This window comes from Lolium rigidum, chromosome 1, assembly GCF_022539505.1.
Source record: "Lolium rigidum isolate FL_2022 chromosome 1, APGP_CSIRO_Lrig_0.1, whole genome shotgun sequence".
NCBI classification, from domain to species: domain Eukaryota; kingdom Viridiplantae; phylum Streptophyta; class Magnoliopsida; order Poales; family Poaceae; genus Lolium; species Lolium rigidum.
This window is the reverse complement of record NC_061508.1, coordinates 110,704,761-110,730,126: the sequence shown is the minus strand read 5'-3', so window position 1 is coordinate 110,730,126 and position 25,366 is coordinate 110,704,761. Positions and strand designations below refer to the sequence as shown.

Sequence of the window (25,366 nt, the reverse complement as noted above, 5' to 3'; positions counted from 1 at the left end):
GCCTTTTTATCTTTATAAGAGACTTTACTTAGATAAGTTGATACCTACTGATATATCTTTGCAAATGGCTGATAAATCTACTGCTATTCCTGTTGGTATATGTGAGGATGTTCCTGTTCAAGTTATTAATAACTGCTTGATATTAACTGATTTTGTTGTGTTGGAAATGCCTGAAGATGATAATATGTCTATTATTCTTGGGAGACCTTTTCTTAACACCGCAGGGGCTGTTATTGATTGCAATAAAGGAAAGGTTACTTTCAATGTTGATGATAGGGAGCATACCGTTTATTTTCCCAAGAGGATTGAGAAAGCGTGTGGAGTTAATACAATTTCTAATGTGAGAACTATCAAAGTGGGAACTATTGATTGTCCTATATATGAGCCTAAAGAAGAATATCAAACTCTTATGATTGGATCCATATCAATACAATTCAAGGTAACATGATTGATTTGAGGTTTATTTATTCTTATACTATGTAAAATTTATTTGGTGGCAAGACTTGATCAACCTTGTTAACAAATACTTTTTATATGCATAGAGGAGGTAAACAACATCTCTTTCTTCCTCCACTTGTTCTACTTGCTGTAGCACTTTTATTTTGCAAAGTTCCTTAGTTAATTAGAGATTTCAAAAATTTTCCTGGCCAGTAATAATAAACTTAATACCCAGAAATGTGCATTTTTCAAAGTTTTCAAAAATTCACAAAAATTATACCGTTGGTCCTATTTTTCGAAAATGCACCTGGGAGCACACTGGGGATGACCAGTGGGGCACCCCAGGTGGCACCCCACAGGCCGGCGCGGCCAAGCAAGGGGGCGCGCCACCCCGGTGTGTGGGTCACCCTTTGCCCCACTTCAGCATCTTTTCCTCCCACACTCTTCTCTCTCCCGAAAAATCGACACCAGCTTCCTCTCACTCGCGTTTTTGCTCAAGAACTCCAGATTTCTCGATCTCTTTGCTCAGCCCAGATTTCTGTTTGAAATTTGGCACATTTGCTCTTCGGTATGTGACTCCTCCAACTATCCAAGTAGAATTTTGTTTGGTTGAGTATATCTTGAATATTTTGCTGCTGTAGGTAACATGTTTAGTGAGCTTGCATGCTTGTTCTAAGTGGTAGAAACTAGTTTTGATGCATGATTAGTACTCTAGCAAGTTCCTATGGTAGTTTCTCTCGATTATATGTCACCAAATCAAATTTTATAGTGTTTGTTGAAAAATTTCAGAAAAGGGGGATGGACAACTTTAACTTTGGAGAAGTGTTCCAAGGGGAAACAACAAGCACTGGGAGGCCCTCTAGGTCATCCACCCGATTCAGGCCATCCTACAATGAGGACCTCATCGCACCAAGCTTCGCACCCGAGGAGGACAATGGAGTCCCCAATGCTGCATCCTTTCCATGTTATGACTTTTTGAGTAATGCAGGGTTGTTGGATGATTTCTTGACCCTCGTCGGTAAGGCAGGTTTAACCACCTATGTGGGAGATGAGAGTGAGCAATACTATACGCTCACTAAAATCTTTGTGGAGAGCTTCAAATTCAACAATAGGCACTTTCGCCCTACCGTAGAATTTAAGATCTATGGTAAGCCTATTACTATGAAGTTAGAGAATTTTTGTGCTGCATTAGGTATTGTCCCTGTAGGTACAGCAAGGAAGATTGAGGACAACCCCAAGGAATTGCTGGAGCTCTATCGAGGGATCACCAATGATGATTGTCGCACCATTCAGCGTGGCAAGATAAGAAACATTCAACTCCCCGTCATTAAGTATTTTGCTTATTACATTGGTACTAGCATTCTTGGTAGGGAGAACACTAGTAACATATCTAGCTATCACCTTGGTTTCTTAATTGATGCACTCACTGGGGACACACCTTATCATCTTGGTGCTCTTGTTGCTCGCAGCTTGTCTAACAAGGGGCCTATATTTGGAGGAATTATTGCTTCGCGCGTTTTAGCATATTTAGAGCTTCCTCTTGACCCTAATGATGTAAAAATAGCTCCTATGAAGCTCGATATTGCTGCTATGAAGAGTCATCAATTTGTTACAACCGACTCTAGTTTAGATAAGATTGTCTATAGAATATTGTTTGCTGACGGGGAAGAGAGGGAAATCCTTTTGCTGCAGCCAGATTTGTTCAGTATTGACAGGAAACCATGGTCGCGCACTAAGGAGGAGGTGGATGAGAAATTGAAGATACAAGGCTTCCACCAAGCAGCATGACTCCGAGGACGCCGAGCCCTCCTACGACTACACCGTCACGTATCCGGGTGCTTCTTCTAGCACATACCCGGAATATGATCCATCTTCGTACTACGGAGGTGCTTCTTCATGGGCACCATGGGATTGAACTCCACTTAGGCCAAAAGCCTAAGCTTGGGGGGAGGTATACCGGCATCACTCATTCTTTGCATATTATGGTTGCTGGATACTTGTATATACTTGTTTAATTTCTTTGAGTGGTTTTCTAATGAGAGGAAGATGATATTTGGGGAAGTGCTGCCTGAAAACAGATTCTGGACTGTTACTAGAAAAATTCGTGCGCACAGTCAGAACGTTATTTTGAGCTGCCAATTTTTGTGCATGTTCCCCAGGTTGTTATCTAACTTTCATTAGTTGAACACTTTTCGAGCTGAGCAGCGTAAGAATTTCTTTAAAATCGATTACTCTACTGCTGTCAAGTTTTGGCAGATTTCTGCCATCTTGCTTTTCTGTGTTTATTTTAGTTTTCATTTTCTTGTTCTTGCTTTATTTCTTTCCTAAAACACAAAAAGACCAAAAATATTTCTATTGTTTCTCTTCACCACTTGTTTATTTTAATTTCTTGCTTTTATCTTGCTTTATTTGCTATTGCTAGTTTGCTATAAGAAAACCTAAAAAGATTTTGCTTTGTTTGCTTGTTTCCTTTTGTTCTTGTTTCCAAATTCGAAAACACCAAAAATATTTGTTGTTCTTCTTTGGTTTTGTAAAGTTCATTATGAGTTCAATGGTCTTAGGTGGCTGGAGCGTGGTTTTCATTTCATATTATCCAAGCTACACAAGTGAAAAGGCAATAATGACGATATTCGACGATCTGATTGTGGTGAGAGGCTGGTATGAACTCTATTTGTTTTCATTTTTGTACATATACTCATCCATGTGAGCATGCTTAGTTGGTTCATGTGAGGTATATGTCATTTAAGAAAGTCTAGTAGTTCACGATCTCTCATGTTTAGCTCCAATTTATTAATATGAGTAGCATGTCATGGATGTTTGCTTGCATTGTTTTATTCATAAATAGGTATGATATTGTGGTATCCTCCTCTGAATAATTCGTTTGAATTAACTTGGCACATGCTCACGCATTCATATGACTGAACAAGAGTCAATTAAGCCTAAATGATTTACATTGCTTCAGAGTTCTTGTATCACTTTTATGCCTCAGTTAATTTATTTTGCCGCAAGCATGATTATGACAGTTGCTGCTCTCTTGATTTGTCGCTCCCTAGTCTTTTGCTAGCCTTCACTTGTACCGAGCGGGAACGCTGCTCGTGCTTCCAAACACATGAAAACCAAGTTATTCCAGAGTGTCCACCATAAATACCTATGCATGGCATTTCAAACCATTCCAAGTAAATTCTCATGCGCTACCTTTAAACCTTCAAAATGCTTCTTGATACGTCCAAAACGTATCTACTTTCCCGAACACTTTTGCTATTGTTTTGCCTCTAATTTGTGTATTTTGGATGCAACTAACACGGACTAACGCTGTTTTCAGCAGAACTGTTCTGGTGTCTCGTTTTTGTGCGTAAATCCAACTTTCAGGGAAAAACCTCGGGATTTTGACGAAAGGGCCTATTTTCCCGGAATACCGACGGAGCCGGAAGGACAATTGAAGTGGAGGCCCGAGGGCCCCACACCACATGGCGGCGCGGCCTGTGGGGGCCCGCGCGGCCATGTGGTGTGGCCCCTCGGCTGGCCTCCGACGCCCCCTTCGGACTACTTGTTCGCCTCGACCTAAAAACGCACGGAGAGAAGTCGAAGTCGCCGTAAACCCTCCGGAACGCCGCCACATCGCGAAACTCCGTCGCGGGAGCCGGAAGTCTCCGTTCGGCACTCCGCCGGAGGGGAATTGGAGGAGATCATCACCGCCATCACCGCCAACGCCTCTCCATCAACCAGCAATGTTTCCCCCATCCATGTGTGAGTAATTCCCCCGTTGTAGGCTGAAGGGGATGGTAGGGATTGGATGAGATTGGTCATGTAATAGCATAAGATTGTTAGGGCATAGTGCCTAGTGTCCGTAGATGTTACTTTTATGATATTGTTGCAACTTGTTATGCTTAATGCTTGTCACTAGGGCCCGAGTGCCATGATCTCAGATCTGAACATGTTATTATTTCATCACGATATTCATTGTTTATGGTCTTACCCGCAAGTTGTATACACATGTCGCTGTCCGGAACCAATGGCCCCGAAGTGACGAAATCGGGACAACCGGAGGGAATGGCGGTGATGTGAGGATCACATGTGTTCACGGAGTGTTAATGCTTTGCTCCGTACTCTATTAAAAGGAGTACCTTAATATCCAAGTAGTTTCCCTTGAGGCCTGCTGCCACCGGCTGGTAGGACAAAAGATGTTGTGCAAGTTTCTCATTGCGAGCACGTACGACTATAATTGGAACACATGCCTATTGATTGATTAGTACTTGGATACCGTTTTATTATTATCTCGCAAATGCCCTGCTATGATTGTTACATGAGTTTCTCTCATCCATGCAACGCCCGTTATCCGTCCCCGTGCCTACGTATTTTAATCCCGCTGTTTACTATAATCACTACTGCTGTCTTTGTTACTCGCCGCTCGTTATTTCACCACTCGCTACTACTATAAAACTCGTTACTACCGATAAACTCCTTGCGAGCAAGTCTGTTTCCAGGTGCAGCTGAATTGACAACTCCGCTGTTAAGGCTTTCAAGTGTTCTTTGTCTCTCCTTGTGTCGAATCAATAAATTGGGTAATACTTCCCTCGAAGACTGTTGCGATCCCCTATACTTGTGGGTCATCACTTCTCAATTTGTGTTGATGTTTCATAGCTCATGAGGAAGTATGTGGTGTTTAACTTTCAACCTTGTCATTTACTCTTGACGGACTTTCATATGGACTAGTGGCACATCCGCTTATCCAATAATTTTGCAAAAAGAGCTGGCAATGGGGTTCCCAGCCCCAATTAATCAACTTTTACTAATAATTCTCTTCACATGTTTTGCTCTGATTCATCAGTAAGCAACTTAAATTGCAAATAGACACTCCTCCATGGTATGTGCTTGATGGAAGGCACCCGAGGATTCGGTTAGCCATGGCTTGTGTAAGCAAAGGTTGGGGGAGTGTCACCCATAATAAAACTAAAATACGTGTGTAAACAAAAGAGAAGAGGGATGATCTACCTTGCTGGTAGAGATAACGTCCTTCATGGGAGCCGCTCTTGAAAGTCCGATTGGCGAGGTAGTTGGTGTACCCATTACCATTCGTTGACAGCAACAAACACCTCTCAAAAAAATTTTACTCATGTTTTAAAAATGAAAAGCTCTAGCGCATGTTAATCACTGCTTCCCTCTGCGAAGGGTCAATCTTTTACTTTTATGTTGTGTCTCCATCCTTTCTTTGAGCACTTTCTTGAGAGCACGACTGTCATTCTTAGTATAATATGCTTGTCTCAAAATATGATTGATTGTGGTATAACTTTGATGCTTTTATCTTTGACAATCACTATTTCTAGTCTTTCAATGAACTTCAGAGGTGCCTGAGCATTTATGTTTTGCTGATCAAATATGGGCAAGCGAGATACCACTCTATCATACTCTTTTATGAACATTGCAATCCCGCTTATATACATAATTCATGATGCTTATTATTAATTGTTGGTACCTTTCCATGATTGACATAGCTATTAGATGATCTTATTTGCATGTATCTTATTATGAACCGCCTAAGTGTTAGCCATAGCATGAGAATATTTACATCATATGAACAAATGTGTTCGTGAAAGTTCTTTTATCGCTCAGTTGTTAATCTGAATTGCTTGAGGACAAGCAATAAGCTAAGCTTGGGGAGTTGATACGTCCAAAACGTATCTACTTTCCCGAACACTTTTGCTATTATTTTGCCTCTAATTTGTGTATTTTGGATGCAACTAACACGGACTAACGCTGTTTTCAGCAGAACCGATTCGGTGTCTCGTTTTTGTGCGGAAATCCAACTTTCGAGGAAAATCCTCGGAATTTATACGAAAGGTCCTATTTTTCCAGAAGACTCACGGAGCCAGAAGGGCAAGTCAGGTGGAGGCCCGAGGGCCCCACACCCTAGGGCGGCGCGGCCCAGGAGGGGGGCGCGCGGCGGCCTCCGACGCCCTCCTTCGGACTACTTATCGCCTTCGACCTAAAAACGCACGGAGAGAAGTCGAAGTCGCCAGAAACCCTCCAGAACGCCGCCACATCGCGAAACTCCGTCTCGGGAGCCAAAAGTCTCCGTTCTGGCACTCCGCCGGGACGGGGAATTGGAGGAGATCATCGCCATCATCACCACCGACGCCTCTCCATCGACCAGCCATGTTTCCCCCATCCATGTGTGAGTAATTCCCCCGTTGTAGGCTGAAGGGGATGGTAGGGATTGGATGAGATTGGTCATGTAATAGTGTAAGATTGTTAGGGCATAGTGCCTAGTGTCCGTAATTGGTACTTTGATGATATTGTTGCAACTTGTTATGCTTAATGCTTGTCACTAGGGCCCGAGTGCCATGATCTCAGATATGAACATGTTATTATTTCATCATGATATTCATTGTTTATGGTCTTACTTGCAAGTTGTATACACATGTCGCTGTCCGGAACCAATGGCCCCGAAGTGACAAAAATCGGGACAACCGGAGGGGATGGTAGTGATGTGAGGATCACATGTGTTCACGGAGTATTAATGCTTTGCTCCGGTACTCTATTAAAAGGAGTACCTTAATATCCGATAGATTCCCTTGAGGCCCGGCACGCCATGCTGGTAGGACAAAAGATGTTGTGCAAGTTTCTCATTGCGAGCACGTACGACTATAATTGGAACACATGCATATTGATTGCTTTGTACTTAGACACCGTTTTATTATTATCCGCAAATGCCCCGCTTGATTGTTACATGAGTTTCTCTCATCCATGCAACGCCCGTTATCCGTCCCCGTGCCTACGATATTTTAATCCTGCTCGTTTACTATAATCACTACTGCTCGTCTCAGTTACTCACGCTATCGTTATTTCACTCATCGCTACTGCTATAAACCGTTACTACCGATAAACTCTTGCGAGCAAGTCCGTTTCCAGGTGCAGCTGAACTGACAACTCCGCTGTTAAGGCTTTCAAGTATTCTTTGTCTCCCCTTGTGTCGAATCAATAAATTGGGTTTTACTACCCGCGAAGACTGCTGCGATCCCCTATACTTGTGGGTTATCAATCATCATCCGACTTCACAAGGTAGAACTTGTCATTTCCAAGTTATGGAAATGAAATTAGTGTCTCTATCTTGATAGTGCTCACGCGCTGCTCCAACTGTACATTGGTGCACACTAATTGTCCATCCCCAGAATTGTCCACATCTATTGCATACAATTCACCATTGAACAGAGTAATGCAACGCAGAGAATGGTGCTCGATCGAAAATCTTCCTTCTCCCCAATCTTCATGTATATCCTTAGTTGGAGTGCTCTCATTGACCCAAGCAATTCCCTCCGGGTAATGTGCGGAAACGAAGACCATAGTCGGGGATTTCATTACAGTGACTGAATCCAGAAAAACAAATGGCATCTGTGCCTCAAACATAGTGTTCGATGTCTTTGTGAGTGGGTTCAGAAGCCGTATCTTGTGCGGCTGGTTCTTCTGGGCAAGCACGATGACGCCACGGCAAAAGCCAACGAAGTAGTATCTAAAATATATTGATGAAGATAACATTCAGCACTAAGATGTTTAAGATTGAAAATAAAAATAGATTAACCCTATAGATATGAAAGAATTTGAACCTTGCATGAACTTCCGATAGATCTATGGTGACGTAGAGGGATGTGCCGAGTTGGAGGAAGGTGAACTCAGCGGCGCGTGGAAGGGCGTGGTCTACCATGATCCATTCGTGCAGGTGCACGTCGGGCTCAGGTAAACCTGAGCGCCAATTTCTACAGACTTTCCTCATAGCAGAGTAGGTGTCCACGTACTCCTCGTTCGCCAGTAAGCATTCGCCGATCTTGTAAAGTGGTCCGTCAGCCATGAGAGAGACCCAGTTCAAGGAGGCGACGCGCTTGGATGCGCCGCCCTCGGAGGCGACGGGCTCGGCGGCGACGGCCTCGGAGGCGACGGGCTCGGAGGCGACAGGCTCGGAGGCGACGGGCTCGGGGGCGATGGCCGCCGGCGCATTCTTCTTCTCCATCGCCGACAGGAGAGCGCGCGTACGGCGGTTGGGATTTTTTCCTTCGATTTGGAGAAGTTGATGGGACGTGAGAGGCGTGGTTTCGTGCGTGAGCAAGAATGAGACGTACTGTGTGCAGAGGGAGGGAGAGAGGGGCTTACGCGTCCTAAATGCGACCCGCGTCCTACGCGTCCACTATTGCACGTCTGCACCGCGACACGCGTCAACAATTGCACGTCTTCCACTTCTGCACCGCAACACGCGTCCTCGAGTCTAACCCTGGAAATTTAGACATACTCAGGTATACCCTCGAGTCATATACTAGCATTTTTTGTGTGCTCAGTTTTCCCCTTGAGTGCTAATACTGGCTAGTGCAATATACTCAGGTTTACTCTCAAGTGGCTGGTCAACAAATGGGATTAACTAGTTAAATGAGTCATTTAGTGTGCAAAAAATTTCAAAAAAGAGTGGCACTTACTCATGGAGTCTTCTTACGCGACCTGCCACGTTGGGAGCCATAACAATCATAGATAAATCAAGTTTTACCACAGATTGCCACTTCTTAAATCATCTAGTAGCTATGAAGGTGCATGGTTTTCCACAATAAGCCCTACCCAAACAGCTTTCCCCAAAACATATTTTGTCTGAATGAGGCCATAATTTTCACACTAATGTATATTTGTATCGCAAATAGTTTGAGGTAGGCCAAGATGGGTTTCATTGTACAAAACACAGATTTTCTATTTTTTAAATCTCATATTTGAATCCCTTAGTCTGTTTACTACTCACTTGCCCTTGGTTTCTTGATACTACTCAGTTTTGTCCTCTCCCTTCACAAATTCTCAAAGACGCCCAACATTGCCCTGATTGGTCTAGCCCATGTCACGCGGATCGTGCCCGCCGACCGTTGATCGTATGATCTAACGGGCAGGATAACCCCTATCTCTCTCTCTCTGGTCGGGGCCACCACACACTCTCTCTCTCTCTATCGGCGGTTACCCAGTACGCTAAAGTTTGGTTTTCTGCATTATTTTTCACGAGCTAAATTATAAACTCTTTTAGGCATTATTTTTCACGCAAAAAATGATAAACAATCACCGATTTGTTGTAGCCATTACTTTTCACGCAAAAAATGATAAACCATCACCGATTTGTTGTAGCCATTACTTTTCACACAAAAAATGATAAACCATCACCGATTTGTTGTAGCCATTACTTTTCACGCAAAAAATGATAAAACCATCACCCATTTCATGTAGCCATTACTTTCCACGCTAAAAATGATAAACCATCACCCATTTCTTGTAGCCATTACTTTCCACACAAAAAATGATAAACCATCACCGATTTCTTGTAGCCATTACTTTCCACGCAAAAAATGATAAACCATCACCGATTTCTTGTAGCCATCCCTTCGGTTTTATTTAATCGACGCAAATTTAGTATAAAGTTATACTGAATCCGAGTCAATTAAAAGTCACGCTAAAAATGATAAACTATCACGAATTAGCATTTCTTTTAGGCATTACTTTTCACGGTAAAATGATAAACTATATCACGAAGTTTCATTTCCCTCAAGATAGTCCGCATTACTTTTTTGTTGAGATATATACGCCCACAACGGTCATCTCCTCCTTAATTTATTATGTAAACCTCACAACGGTCACCTCCTCCTTAATTTATTGTGTAAACCCCTACAACGGTCATCTCTCCCTTATAAACACCCACAACGGCCATCCCTTGTGTCATTAGGTTCTGCCTCTCTCTTCTTCGTTCACATACACTTGATCCATTGCCATGGCTTCCACGTCTCGAACGCCGACCGAAAGGGGAAGGGGAAGGGGACGGGGCGGCCGGGGTGGTGGATCATCATCATTGCCACCACCACCATCAACACTGCCATTGATCATAGAGGAGTTCTTCATCGCCGTCTATGAAGACCCTTTGGTCAAGAAGGTACGTACGCGTTCCCACATATATGATGCATGTGATTAATTATGGGCATGTTCTAAAAAACCTTTAATTTCAAACGATCAACGCTCGATCTCTTTGCAGGCACTCCCAAAAAAGTTTGCGGACTATCTTGACGGCCAGGAGCCAGCTAAGGTGTATCTGCGAGCAGCTGACTGCGATCCTCGTCTCTAGACTGTGGAGGTCCTATTTGACGGACAAGGCCGGATGTACCTCGACAAGGGCTAGGAGAATTTCGCCATCGCGCACGGTGTGGATTTCGGCTGCTTCGTACACTTCAAATATGAAGGCGATGATGTGCTCACGGTGAAGGTGTTCGACGCAACAGTGTGCAGGAAGTACTACTACTCGGACGACGAAGATACTGACGATGAAAGCGACGACGACGTGAAGCCATGCATCCATCCCCTTTAGATAAGGGGATTATGACCAAGAATATATATGTAGCTTCATATGCATCGATTTAGAGATCTAGCTATTTTCTATATATTATGCATGTAAAAAATAATATCGCAATTTCCACCATGATTCGAGCACCACAACCTCCAAACGATGCCGATGCCGATGCCGATATCGGCATGGTCAGAACGGCTATGCTCGCCGCCACTGCTAGGTCACCGTCGGGATGCACCATGTTTAGCATAAGATTCACTTTAGATTAAGCTGCGAAAATAGTCACCTGCCATTGGCTGAGGCGGCCCCACAGAGCGGCTCTATATGATATTCTCTAAATAAATAGACCACCCCAGCGGTCATTGGCTGCGGAGGCCCCATAGAGCGAGAATATATGATTTTCTCTAAATAAATAGACGACCCCACTGGTCATTGGCTGCGGCAGCCCCACATAGTGGCAATATATATCTTTTCCTGAAAAATAGACGACCCCACTGGTCATTGGCTGCGGCAGCCCCACAGAGCGGCAATATATGTCTTTTCCTGAAAAATAGACGACCCCACTGGTCATTGGCTGCGGCAGCCCTATAGAGCAGCCCCATTTGTCATTGGCAGCACCGGGTATACAATCAGGAAATAAAACGGCCCACGCGTCAGCGACAGATGGATGGCTACCCGTCAGCACGAGACGGTCAGAGAGGAACTGCCCTCTATGCAGCCCCACCCGTCAGATTAACGGTAACGGTAAGGTCTCTGACCTGACGACAACACTCCCGTCCGAGCGTCTGCGAGGGGTTTCAAACTGAAGGGAAACTAGGAAAAAGTTAAGAGGCTGGGGAAAACTGAGCACAACTAACGAACCAGGTGCACGAGAACATAAAACCCTTTTTTCTAATAGAATATGTTTTATTACTTAGGAAATTTAAGCATTCCTAAACAAGGTCAGACGATTGACAAAAGAAAAAAATAAAAGACAAAATACAAGTAAACGTCAAGAAACTATAAACCACGTTGATGGAGGACCAATCCGTGTGTTAGTGTGTCAGTGTGTGTATTTTTTTATCTAACATAAATGATATTGTCGGCATGTATATTCGATGCAACAAACTAAGGCATAACGGAACAGACTATATCGACGGAGCATTGGGGTATATATATAAGCAAGAGACCACGACTAGGTCAATTATATTAATAAACCTAATCAAAATCTGCAAAGATGATACGATCTGGCTAATCTATGCATCAGATGATCAGCGAATTGCTAGTTGATATTGTCATGATAGCGAGGGATAACACAGATCACCGCTCGACGGTGACGATGTTTCAATGTACATAGGCATGCGTCGGATTTGACTCGATCGTCGATAGACCTTCCCTGCTCATGTCATTCTGGATCGTCACAGACAACTCTTCATAACAAGCAAAGGAGAAGAACACAGTCTACTCTGGTTTACTAATGACCTAGTACTGCTTGACCTCTTGAAGCATCAGAAAGGCAGCCAAAAGGCGGCAGGACGACCCCGTCGCACATACGATGAACGATTTGCATGATCCACTTAACAATGACATCTAGTGGTAGTTTACGAACTGGTATAAACAGCTGATGATTAGTTTCAGGCCGACATCGATGTTGGCATGCGTCATAGTTAATTGCAGATCATTACCTTGAGTTGAGCTGACGTAGTACATTGGATCAGTATTTTTAAAAGTAATCATCTTTTCATTTGAAATTAGGGCACTCCCTATATGTTTATTAGTAGCTGCGTACTCGAAAAAAAATACTTACTTTGGACTTGTTGTGATTTCAAATTTTCAATGGAAAATGCAGAATGTGTTCGGAAATATGCGCCGTGCGCTGTAGTGCGCGTCATACTGCATGCCTGAATGATCATACAAGCGACAATCTGTTGAAGTGATCCAATCTCCTCGTTAATTATTTCACCGACCATTCCGCTTCATGTTGATGTTGATCAAACCGAAGATGCACACGATCACGATCTGTCAAATTGTTCATGATGTTGCAACCAACATGCATATAAGTGCGTTTAACTCTATAGCAAAATTCATTCCCGTGTTTGCCTCCTCTTGATCAATATGATATACATAGAGTCAGATGCACGAGACTCACGAGTCGCCAAGTTTTTCTTCAGAAAAAAAGAGAGAAAAGCTTTGTTCTAAACTATTAATTATGAATTTTTTTGATAAGATAATAAATACAATTCCAATATTACAAAAGCATACCTTCTCTTGGCAATATTTCACCCAAACACTTTGCTCCTACGAGCACCCGAAGGCGCGCCTCTTTCTTTTCTTACTTCTATCTAACTCGTATGGTTGCTCCCATTCTAAATCTTCCAAAAGGTGAGCACATCGGGGGAAGAAGTGCCTTGCGGTTTGGGATTGACAAAAAAAATTATGATTTGCCACACTTTTTTTTTGAAGTGTGCCAACATAGAAAATGGTAAAGAATAGAAGTGCAAAAAAAATGTGGTAAATCATAAAATTGCTCGGGATTGACCTGCCAACCATCAACTTTGATGGAGGCATCCGCTAATTGCAAAGTGTGAAGCGCATGAGTTCCCAATCTTCGTTATCTCTGAAGTCTGATCCAACAAATTAAGAGCATATGCAGGGACTAAAAAAGGTTACGTTAAGCATAAAAACAGAGCGGATACGGATGAAACTGAATGAATGTTGCTCTATTTGGAACTGAATGTTGCTACATTTGCTCATAGTGTGTTGTACCTTATCATAGCTAATGGAGGATAGTTTGGACGAGTTTTTCTACTACCATGTCATCGACACATTGTCAGACCAAGTCTTCCGGTGGTCCGGGCTCTGTATCAACCAACTCACCCTATGAGCACCGTTTTTCATACGTATGCGCTTTAAGATAGGGGACTGCACGGCCTGGAAAATTACCTTGTCAGTCGGCGAGGATATTGGTCGAACAGGTTGCTAGCGTTGCGGACCACGGGAAAGGAGTGGAGATGACCGAGAGCATTTGCCTCTAGCGTGTGGCCATGCCATCAGACAATAGCGACGAGAGACGATGATGTGTACTGCTCGATAAGCGGTCGAAACTAGTGGTCGGATAAACCCTTGCTAGCAAAACTAGTGAAGCAGCGCTGGAGAGGGTAAAATGGGTGGGAGCTGGGAAGAGTAGGTGCAGCCGAGGGAGTGGCTGGCTGGAGGGCTTGGGATGAACAAATACTCGCACAACTCGAACGCGCGGCCTACCCGCTAGACATCAAACCCACCGCGAATTTAAATTGGATTTGCTCAAAAATAGACGTATCCCCATGACGCGGTTCGTTTACGGGTCACCGTTGGGGTCCCCCCTATTAGGCCCCATGGCCCGCAAACGGACACTGTTAGGGTTAGGGTTTACGTCCTCCTCTATGCAGAACTGGTCTGCCCAATATGGTACGGCCTTGATGTGTGTTCCTGCACCGTACATGATCCAACTGAACCATGGACACCTCACGCTGCCACGAACCACAGAGAATTGAACTCAATCTAATTGCACATAAGTCGACTGATCAATGCTCCACCGGTCGACATTAACGGCCATCACTCGCCGGCGGACCCGCCGCGCGGCGCGCCGTCGCCTCCAGGCGTCGCGTCCCGCTTCGCTCGCCGGCAGCATGGCCCCCGTCTCGCAACTAATCACCGACCTACAGCGATCTGACTCGGTGCCGTACTGTACGTCTGTACGTCGCACCGATCGTTGATCGTGCGTGCACATCGCCAGCCGCCGTGAGGTCGCGACGGAGGCGGAGACTGGACGTGACCGCCGGCCGGCAGGGCAGCAAAGCGTCAGTCGGACGCGACGTATGGCCGTGCGTGCCGTCGGAGGCGACGCTGGCTGCGGTGTGGGCCGCCACATCGCGCGTTTCACGTGCCGTCGGGCCCCGCCGGAGAGTGGCGCTCCACGCCGGACCCACGCGCACCAGGCGGCGGCGGCGATGATAAGCCAACCAAATCACGGCCGGGCAGCGATGTTATTATCAACGGTACCACTTCTGTTCCGCCGCTGCTTCCCTTGCAAAATTGCAGGCTCATTAAACACAATAATGGTGGAGGGGCACGATCGTAATTTTAGTGTAGGTACACCGGCCGTACAACCCTGTACAGGTCCGTATAGCCTGTATTGTGTTGTATCCTGTTTTTATACGTATCTACGGTTACGTGTGTGTGTCAAAATAAAAGGTCCTATAAAGATCTTGCTCACATGACCTTTTTTTTTCTTACACGAGGTACACATGTCGTTTCAATATAGACGGGTATACATTGGCTGGATATAGGTTTGAGCGGACCCAACACAGGAAAAAGCCAACTATGACCCTTAAACTTCGTTTAGGAGGAGCACCGGAGCAGCCCTAACGGTACAAGAAAACCGTTAACTCCACTCCCACCATTATTGTATTATTAAAACATATACTTCTCTCCTCTCCACTCCACCAAAGCTGCAGGACAGGACAGACAGATCGAGCCATCTCGACCGCCGTAGCCACTTCTTCCCTAGACATGGATTTGGTGTACATGAACACCAATTCTTCCTGCACTTTCAGTTTTTTTAAAAAAATTAAAACATCAAACTTTTATGTTTTCAAAATTCTGGCATTAAATATGTAAATAGATATGTTCAGCAAAAGTGTATGCAAAAAAGTCTGGATAAAAAATACTTTAAATTTTGAGAAATACAAAATAAACAAATTTCTGATAAAGGGATACACTGCTGTAATACTATTTTACTACCATTTACTGTCAGAAATTTATCCTTTTTATATTATTCAAAATATGAAGTACTCCTATTTTTTAACGAAACTTTTTTGCATACACCCCACGCGTATAAATGTATCTATATATTTAACGTCATAATTTTTTGAGACTTAGAAACGTAAAATTTTAAAATTTTCAAAAATCTGAAAGTAAGGAAAACATTTGTGTCCATGTGTCAAACACACTTTCCGCTTCTTCCCGCCGCTATAAAAAGCCGCCCGCCCCTCGGTCTCGTCCTCCAAAACTCAAACGGGACTTGACTCCTCGAGCAAGCACCTCACTGGTCAGGTCTGGTCTGGTCTGGTCTTCTTCTTCCCACTTCCCCTTCCCAAGTCTCAACACGCGAGACCGATCGAGCTAGCTCGGAAAGAAAACAAAAGAAAACTTGTACGCGCACATACGTACGTACCTACGTCGGCATGGCTCCGTCGGACGACTGCGGCTGGCTGCTGTACGTCTCCCTGGCGGCGAAATGCGGCGGCGAGCCCTACCGCGTGGCCGGCTTCGTCACGGTCCTGCTCGCCGCCTGCGTCATCACGGCGCTCCTGCACTGGACGTCCCCGGGCGGCGCGGCGTGGGGGAGGTACCGCTGGACGAGGAAGCAGGCTCTGGGCATTGCCTGCATCCCGGGCCCTCGTGGCCTCCCCGTGATCGGCAGCATGGGCCTCATGACCGGCCTCGCGCACCGCAAGCTCGCGGCCGCGGCGGCGTGCGGGGACGGCGGCAGGCGCCGGCGGCTCATGGCGTTCTCGGTCGGGGAGACGCGGATGGTGGTGACCGCCGACCCGGACGTGGCCAGGGACCTGCTGGCCAGCCCGGCCTTCGCCGACCGGCCCGTCAAGGAGTCCGCGTACGGGCTCTTGTTCCACCGCGCCATCGGCTTCGCCCCACACGGCGCCTACTGGCGCACGCTCCGCCGCGTCGCCTCGTCCCACCTCTTCTCGCCTAGGCAGGTGGCCTCCTCGGCCTCGCAGCGCGCCGCCATCGCGCGCCAGATGGTGAACGCCATGCAGGCGTCGGTCGCGGTCGGCGGCGTCGTCGAGGCCCGGCGGTTCGTGAAGCGCGCGTCGCTGCACAACGTCATGTGGTCGGTGTTCGGCCGCAGGTACGAGCTGGAGGCCGTCAGCGAGGAGGCCGCGGAGCTGAGGAGCCTGGTCGACGAAGGCTACGCCCTCCTCGGCCAGCTCAACTGGTCCGACCACCTCCCGTGGCTCGCGGGCTTAGACCTGCAGAGGACCCGCGCCAGGTGCTCAGCCCTCGTCCCCCGAGTCAACCGCTTCGTCGGCCGGATCATCGACGAGCACCGCGCGCCACGAGACGCCGACCTGGCCGTGACGGACTTCACCGACGTCCTGCTCTCGCTCCAAGGCGGCGACAAGCTCTCTGACGCCGACATGATCGCCGTGCTCTGGGTATGTTATCACGCTAGCTTTTCAACACAAAAACGAACTCTCACTTACTTATAACCTGTCTGATAACTAACTCTCTCATGCTGTGCGACTAATTTCGTTTGATGTGTCGTTGCAGGAGATGATCTTCCGTGGCACGGACACGGTGGCGGTGGTGATCGAGTGGGTGCTGGCCCGAATGGTGATGCACCAGGACGCGCAGGCGAGGGTCCATGAGGAGCTGGACCGGGTGGTCGGGCGGCGCAAGGCCGTGACCGAGTCGGACGCCGCCTCGCTCGTCTACCTCCAGGCCGTCATCAAGGAGGTGCTGCGCCTGCACCCGCCGGGCCCGCTGCTCTCCTGGGCGCGCCTCGCCACGTCGGACGTCGACGTGGGCGGCTTCCTCGTCCCCGCCGGGACAACCGCCATGGTGAACATGTGGGCCATAACGCACGACCCGGCCGTCTGGACAGAGCCGACAGAGTTCAGGCCAGACAGGTTCCTCGCCGGACCGTCGCGGGATCACGCCGCCGGCGCCGCCGAGTTCTCCATAACGGGCTCGGACCTCAGGCTCGCACCGTTCGGGTCGGGCAGGCGGAGCTGCCCCGGCAAGTCGCTCGCCATCGCCACCGTCGGGTTCTGGGTCGCCACGCTACTGCATGAGTTCGAGTGGATGCCGCCGTCGTCTGATGGACATGGCGTCGATCTCTCGGAGGTGCTTGGGCTGTCCTGCGAAATGGCGGCCCCGCTGGAGGCAAGGCTCAGGCCGAGGCGTGCCGTCTGATCCACCTGGACCGAGGGTGTAGCCACCGCTACTTTTCTACTAGTGCTTGTAGTGAGTGTATTTTGAGATGTGAAAAACTGTGTAGTGTCCCGTTTTGGAGATGTGCCTGCTGCTGTAATAGGGCCGGTATGTTCCCGGCCGGTATGCGTGTACTGTCCTTTTCAGTGTAGCTAGACGCCATAGTATAAATGTATAATTAGGTAATTATTATGAAGTACTACTGTAGTATAGTATCAAGGCATGGGTGTTTACCTACTTCTCTTCTGATTCCCCTTTGTTGCCTAGAGGTTTATGTAGGAGTAACTACTTTTTTTTATCCTGACGCAAGCTCGTGTGCAGGTTTCTATGACTACATTTCTTTTTCAATAAAAAGTATCAGCACATTGCCTCGTGCGAATGTCTGTATCTAATATTGTTGCTTGGTGGGAAATTATTGTCGTAAGAAAACTATGCACTCCACCATTTAGGGATTTTCCTAACAACCAATGTACGTTTCTTCGCTAGTGGCTTTTATTTGTTTTCACGCCCAATAATCTTTATATCTGAATATTATTGCACAATTAAGATGGCGAAGTATCTAGTGAAAACTCCAATTCGGTGAAACTATGGAAACTTCCTTCCTCTATCGTCAATGGTGAATACACAGTCCTTATTAAAGGTGGGCTTGCTAACCTGCCACTTAATATTGTTTTGTCAATAACATTCAGATATAAAGATAATAGTAACCCAAGCTAAATATAAGCACAAAACCCATTTTTTTTTAAAAAAATCACGGAACCCATGAATTTCTTGTGAGGGGGAGAGAGACAGTGTGCATGCGTGTGTGTGTGATTGGACTAGAAGGACGGGTGAAGCCCGGCCTAACAACAACGGGCTAGGCCGGTTGGTCCTTTTGGGTTGGTATAGTGGGCTAGCCCATTGGCCCATATCCTAGTTGGTCAATTTGACCATTTTAAGAATTAATTACCCAAAACAAGAATAAATACTAAAAATATGTAAAATAAACAAACATTTGAAACAATCATATTAAATAGTGAGAAACACAAATATGATTTTTATTATATTTTTAGAAGCACATTTGCATATAAGTAATTATTATGAGAAGTTTAATGCAAGAAATAATTACCTGATTTTTCTAAAAACCTAAAATTATGGGGAATATCATACTTACATGCCCAACATTATATTTGACACAATTCCTATATTTAATGTATTATTATATGTTATACATTTAAAATGATAATTGTGTTATTCTTAAATAAACAAATATTCAACAAACACTAACATTCATGTAACAATTCAAAATTAGCGATTAGATCCTTAATAAACCAGAAGGAGGGAATCTAATGGGGTAATCAAATCCAAATGCATGACATGTCCGATGGATAATAGTATGAAGCCAATTCTGTAAACAATTTCCTTGTCGGACAATGACGCAACTTCAATAACCTCGGGTCCTAGGTCAAGTCGTAGCTTTAAATAACGGCATACCACTCGTAGAGAATAGCTTATAGGGCTCATGTGATATGTGGTGTGGCAAGTCAAAACCACACCACACCTAATATCGATAGCGTGGGCACTTTCGGTGCCCCAACGGTATGGGCCTACCACTGGCGTGCCGAAAACTACGCTACACCACCGGTGTGTGGGACCCATCAGTCCACTAGCCCGAAAATTACTGGTGGCGTCGTAAATTTGCAACACACCACTAAGTAGTGGTGTACCGCTCACACACTCCACTAGTGGTGTGTGATGGTGCTTATCGTAACGCCGACTTCACACCGTTGGGGAACCCCAAGAGGAAAGGTATGATGACCACAGTAGCAAGTTTTCCCTCAGAAAAAACAAAGATTTAATCGACCAGTAGGAGAAAGGCGTGACTTCTGAAGGTGTTGTTAGCTGACTAGTGGCAGAGCGCACTACCGGCGTCAGCAACAACGTGGAATCTGCACACAACACAACCAAAGTACTTTGCTCCAACTTGCAGTGAGGTTGAACCTCACTAGTTTGCTGAACACAAATGATTAGACATATCGAATGGAAGGAGATGTTTGCAGAAAGTAAACAGAACAGGATTGCAGTTGAATTTACCAGTAAAGGAAATAGGACCAGGGTCCACAGGTCACTAGAGGTGTCTCTCCATAAAGAAATAGCATGTTGGGTAAACAAATTACAGCTGGACAATTGACAGAATATCGACCATACATTACTGTGATAATTTGGTATTGGGCATTACAATATAATAAATAGACCGTAATCCAACTGCGTCTATGACTAATAATCCACCTTCAGGTAAGGGTCCGCACCCCTTCCAGTATAAAGTTGCAAGCACCAGACTATCGCATTAAGCAATGTGTGTAAAGTAAACAATACAGTTACCATCGGATAAAACATTGTTGGGTTATCCCTAGTAGCAACAGCACATCTACAACCTTAGAAGTTATAAAGTCACTCACCCAGGAAACTAGAGGCATGAACCTACTATCGAGTATAAATACCCCCACTTGGAGTCGCAAGTATCCACTTGGCCAGAGTTTCTACTAGCAACGGAGAGCATGCAAGATCACAAATAACATATGACATGAATATATAATCAATCTTAACATAGTACATAGTAATATTCATCAGATCCCGGCAAACCAAACATAGAGGATTACATAATGATGATCTTGATCATGTAGGGAAACTCACAAGATCGATACATGAAGCACAAGGTGGAGAAGACAACCATCTAGCTACTGCTATGGACCCATAATCCAGGGATGAACTACTCACGCATCACTTCGAAGGCAGGCATGGCGATGTAGATGCCTCCGGCGATGATTTCCCCCTTCGGTAGGGTGCCGGGAAGAGCTTCAGAACCCCTCGAGGGATCGGCGATGGCGGTCGTGACGAAACTTTTCGTGGATGGAGGCTCCGGTATCCAGGGTTTTCCCGAGAAGATGTACAAATAGGCGAAGGATTCAGGTCGGTGGGGGGCCTGTGGGCCCCACACCTGCCCTAGGCGCGGGCCAGGCCTAGGCCACGCCTAGGGGTGGTGTGGGCGCCCTGGTGCACCTCTTCGTACCCCCTCCGGACTTCGTCTTCGTTTCGGTAAAATAATGACTTTGGCTTTTGTTTCGTCTAATTCCGAGAATATATCTTGTACAAATTTCTGAAATACAAAAAACAGCAGAAAATAGGGAACTGACACTGTGGTATCTTGTTAATAGGTTAGTGCCGAAAATCATGTAAAAGTGCAACAAAGTGTAAACAAAACACATATGAATTGGTGTAAAACAAGCATGGAGCATCAAAAATTATAGATACGTTTGAGACGTATCAGCATCCCCAAGCTTAACTCTTGCTCTTCCTCGAGTAGATAAGTAATAACAAAATAATTTTTGAGGTGACATGAAGCCAACACAATCTTGATCAAGGATTTAATGCATTGTGAGCTAGGATCTAAGTACTCTAACATAGGCATGATAGATATAATTCAATAGAACTTAGCAACTATGTTATAACATGAAGAGTAACTCAAACAAAGGATCAAGAATAATAGTGCATTGAAAGCAACTGTGTGTTTATGATCATAGAGTAAACATAATATATGGAATAGCAAAACATAAATGCAAGGACACCTTAAAAGTTTAAAGGGTGACTAGCTACAAATAATTTGAGAGCAAGCAATAGCACAATCAATAATCAATCAACTATGCTCTCTTAATCGGTGCATAAAGTAGAAGATGAAGACTCAACATGAAAGTAAAAGAAAGGTCATTCGCAGAGGGAAGCAGGGATTACCCATGTGCTAGAGCTTTTTATTTTGAAAGCAATAAGAGTGTTGAAAATATTTATTTTGAGAGGTGCTACTTATGTCAACGGTAGTAATAAATAGTATGGCTTATGCATAATTACTTCCTATAAGTTTGCTTGCCACATGCATAATATACCAATAGTGCTCACACCTTGTCCTAATTAGGTTGGACTTCCATGGATTTTCATCGCATACATATGCTTTAACCAAGTGTTACAAAGGGGTACCTCCTTGCCTCCTGTACAAAGGTCCTTAGGAGATGGATCTCATTTGATTTCTCAATTTTGATGAATCTCAACTTTTTTGGACATCCATACCGGGAAAGCAAGGACAACAGATATTTGGACTTTTGCCCAGTTGAAACTTCTACCATTTGAACATGGCTTTAGTTGGCGGCCCAATATTCCTCTCTAACAATATGCATACTCAAATCTTTGCAACTCATGGTAAATCTCCCTTACTTCAAACAAGATGAGCATGCATAGTAATTCACATGATATTCAACAAAAGCATATTGATGGTGTTCCCCATGACATCATGGTTATCACACAACAAGCAGCTTATAAGAACTAAAAATGCATAGTACATAATACTTGCCACAATAGTTTTTAGACTACTTTCCCATGAGCTATAATTTACACAAAACAAGTGATTATTTTTGAAGGTTTAAAGGTAGCACACAAGCAATTTACTTTGAAGTGGCGGTGAAATACCACATATAGGTAGATATGGTGGACACAATTGGCACTTTGGTTTTTGGTGGTTGGATGCACGAGTAGAGCTCATACTCAGTACAGGTGAAGGCTAGCAAAAAGACTGAAAGCGACCAACTAAGAGAGCAATAATGGCCATAATCATGCATAGCGAAAAAACATTATCAATCGAAGCATAAAGTGATATTACAAATCAAAAACTAAATGATCATAGAGGATTTGGTTGACTGGTTATAGTCACAACATGGTGTAAGCATGCTCCAAGTAACCCAATAAAGCATCAAAGGAGAATAACACAATACTATGCTTTTATGATAGAAACAACACATGATTCTTTAAATGACACATTACGCACTCTCAGCCATTTGAAACAAGTCATGCTAAAACAATAAATACTAAGGATGACAAGAATAACATCCAACATGACATGCCACAGTCTAGACAAGCTTCTATTTGCATCATAATAGTCATGAAATATTTTACTCGTATCCAACACCAATCAACTTATTTGAAATAACTATCAGAGATGAAATTCGTTATGAACCAGAGAGCTAATCATACATAAATAAAAAATACTAACGTGCTTTGAACAAAATTCAAGTGAAAGAACAAGAGCTAAACACAGTACAAGAAAACTAGAACACTCGCAGAACAATAACAGCGAAAACTAGAGCGTTCTATGCAATAAAAAATGAGCGGGTCTTTCTCCAAAACAAATATGTCGGGATCCAACATATGCTACAGCAAACAAAACAAAACTAAACTAAAATAAAAATAAAGACGCTCCTTGTACAACACATAGTGTATGAAGCAATAAAAATATAGCGTATAGAGAGATGACATGTTGCTTTGTTGATGAAAAGGGGATGCCTTGAGCATCCCAAGTTTTGACGCTTGTACCTCTTGAATATGTCTTGGATGTAGGGGCATCCCCAAGCTTGAGCTTTTATCCATTCTTCATCTCATCACATCATTCTTCTCTCCCTACAATTGAAAACTTCCTTCATACAAAAACTTCGCACAATTATTCATTAGCAGCATTAGTACAATCAAAATAAACAAATACACTTGTGTTCAGTACTAACATATATAAAACACCTATTAATTCATAAGATACTGTAGCAACCTTATAAATAGTTCTCTGGTCAAAATAACTCAAAAAGAAAGAGATTTAAGAGGCGAATGCAAATAGTGGAAAAATCTGTCAAAACAGAACAGCAGGTAAAGGTCGTAATTTACAAAAATTCGATGTTGCTTATTTCGAAAAGTGGTCAACTAACTAAAATTAGATAATAACCTGGGTCATATGCATAAAAATGGCATCGCAATATTCAGCTCTGGATATTTATACGAATTTTTATGGTAACAACACAGAATCTGTTTTCAGGACAGTAACTTCCCCAAATATTACTTTGTTCTTATTAGAGGCTATTCTTGGCACAAAAACGAAATTAAAATGATAAGAAGAGTTTACAGAGTTAATAACTTCCAAGACTCAACAAAAGAAAAATTACATAAATTAAACATAAGTTATCTCCTAAGAGTGCTTTTCTTTAACGCCTTTCAGCTAGGCGCAAAAAAAATAGCTAGCATCAAGTATTATCAAGTGAAGAAGCATAAAGATGCAAATTCAAAACACATTTAAGTCTAAGCCACTTCCTATGCATAGTAATCTTATAAGAAAATAAATCAAAGAAACACATATTAGCAAGCATGGGTAGGTAAAACAAGAGCAACTTGGAAACTTTTAATATAAAGAGAGGTGTTTTAGTACCATGAAAACTTCTACACCCATATCTCCTCTCTCATAATAATTTTCAGTAGCATCATGAATAAACTCAACAATATAAGTATCACATAAAACATTCTTATCATGAGACACATAAATAAAATAATTATTACTCTCCACATAAGCAAAGTCATTCGTATTAATTGTAGTGGGAGCAAATTTAACAAAATAGCTATCATTATTATTCTCATCACCATAATCATCAGATATAGGAGACATATTGTAATTATAATTAGTTTTCTCCTCAATAGTAGGTGGACTGAAAATATCATATTCAACATTGTAATCATCATAGCAAATTTTCTCCTCTAAAGCGGGAGAAGTGAAATGATCATTTTCATGAAAACTAGCTTCCCCAAGCTTAGCCTTTTCCATAGCATTAGCAATAATGGTGTTCAAAGAATTCGTACTGATAATATTGCTATTAGCATGCAAATAAAGTTCCATAGGTTTTTTAATTTCCTCTTCAAACACTTCATGTCCTAACTCAAGATAAATACTATAAAGTTTTCTATTTTTTTGTTGTTTTCCATTAAGCCTAACTAGTAAAAAAAACAAGAAACATCAACATGGAAAGTGAACATGGAATAAACTAAGGAACACAAATAACAACTATAATAGAAACTAATTTTTTTTGTGTTCTATATATAAAGACAACTATAAAAGTAAATTAATTTTTTTGTGTTTTTGATATAATAAAGCAAACAAAACAAAGTAAATTAAACTAAGCAAACTATAACAAAGTAAAGAGATTGAAGATGAGAGACTCCCCTTGCAGAAATCCTCTTTCTCCCCGGCAACCGCGCCAGAAAAATAGGTTGATGGTGCTTATCGCGGTGCTTATCGTAACGCCGACTTCACACTGTTGGGGAATCCCAAGAGGAAGGTATGATGAGCACAGTAGCAAGTTTTCCCTCAGTAAGAAACCAATGTTTAATCGACCAGTAGGAGAAAGACGTGACTTACGAGAGGTGTTGTCAGGTCGACCATCGCGGAGCGCACTACCGGCATCAGCAACAACGTGGAACTTGCACACAACACAACCAAAGTACTTTGCCCCAACTTGCAGTGAGGTTGTCAATCTCAGCGGTTTGTTGAACACAAAGGATTAGACGTATCAAATGGAAGGAGATGTTTGCAGAAAGTAAACATAACAGGATTACAGTTGAATTTATCAGTAAAGAAAATAGGACCGGGGTCCAGAGGTCACTAGAGGTGTCTCTCCATAAAGAAATAGCATGTTGGGTAAACAAATTACAGATGGGTAATTGACAGAATATCGACCATACATGACAAGATGATTACTATGATAATTTGGTATTGGG

At 43.8% G+C, this 25,366-nt stretch overlaps 1 protein-coding gene across 1 annotated transcript; it reads left to right on the top strand.

The window, feature by feature from the left end:
* Window positions 1–15,823: 15,823 nt before the first annotated feature.
* Window positions 15,824–17,841, top strand: LOC124679602 (cytochrome P450 78A9-like). Its single transcript, XM_047215271.1, has 2 exons — window positions 15,824–16,980; window positions 17,096–17,841. The coding sequence occupies exons 1-2, from the start codon at window positions 15,988–15,990 to the stop codon at window positions 17,738–17,740; spliced, it is 1,638 nt and encodes a 545-aa protein (XP_047071227.1). The 5' UTR covers window positions 15,824–15,987; the 3' UTR covers window positions 17,741–17,841.
* The last annotated feature ends 7,525 nt before the right edge of the window (window positions 17,842–25,366 follow it).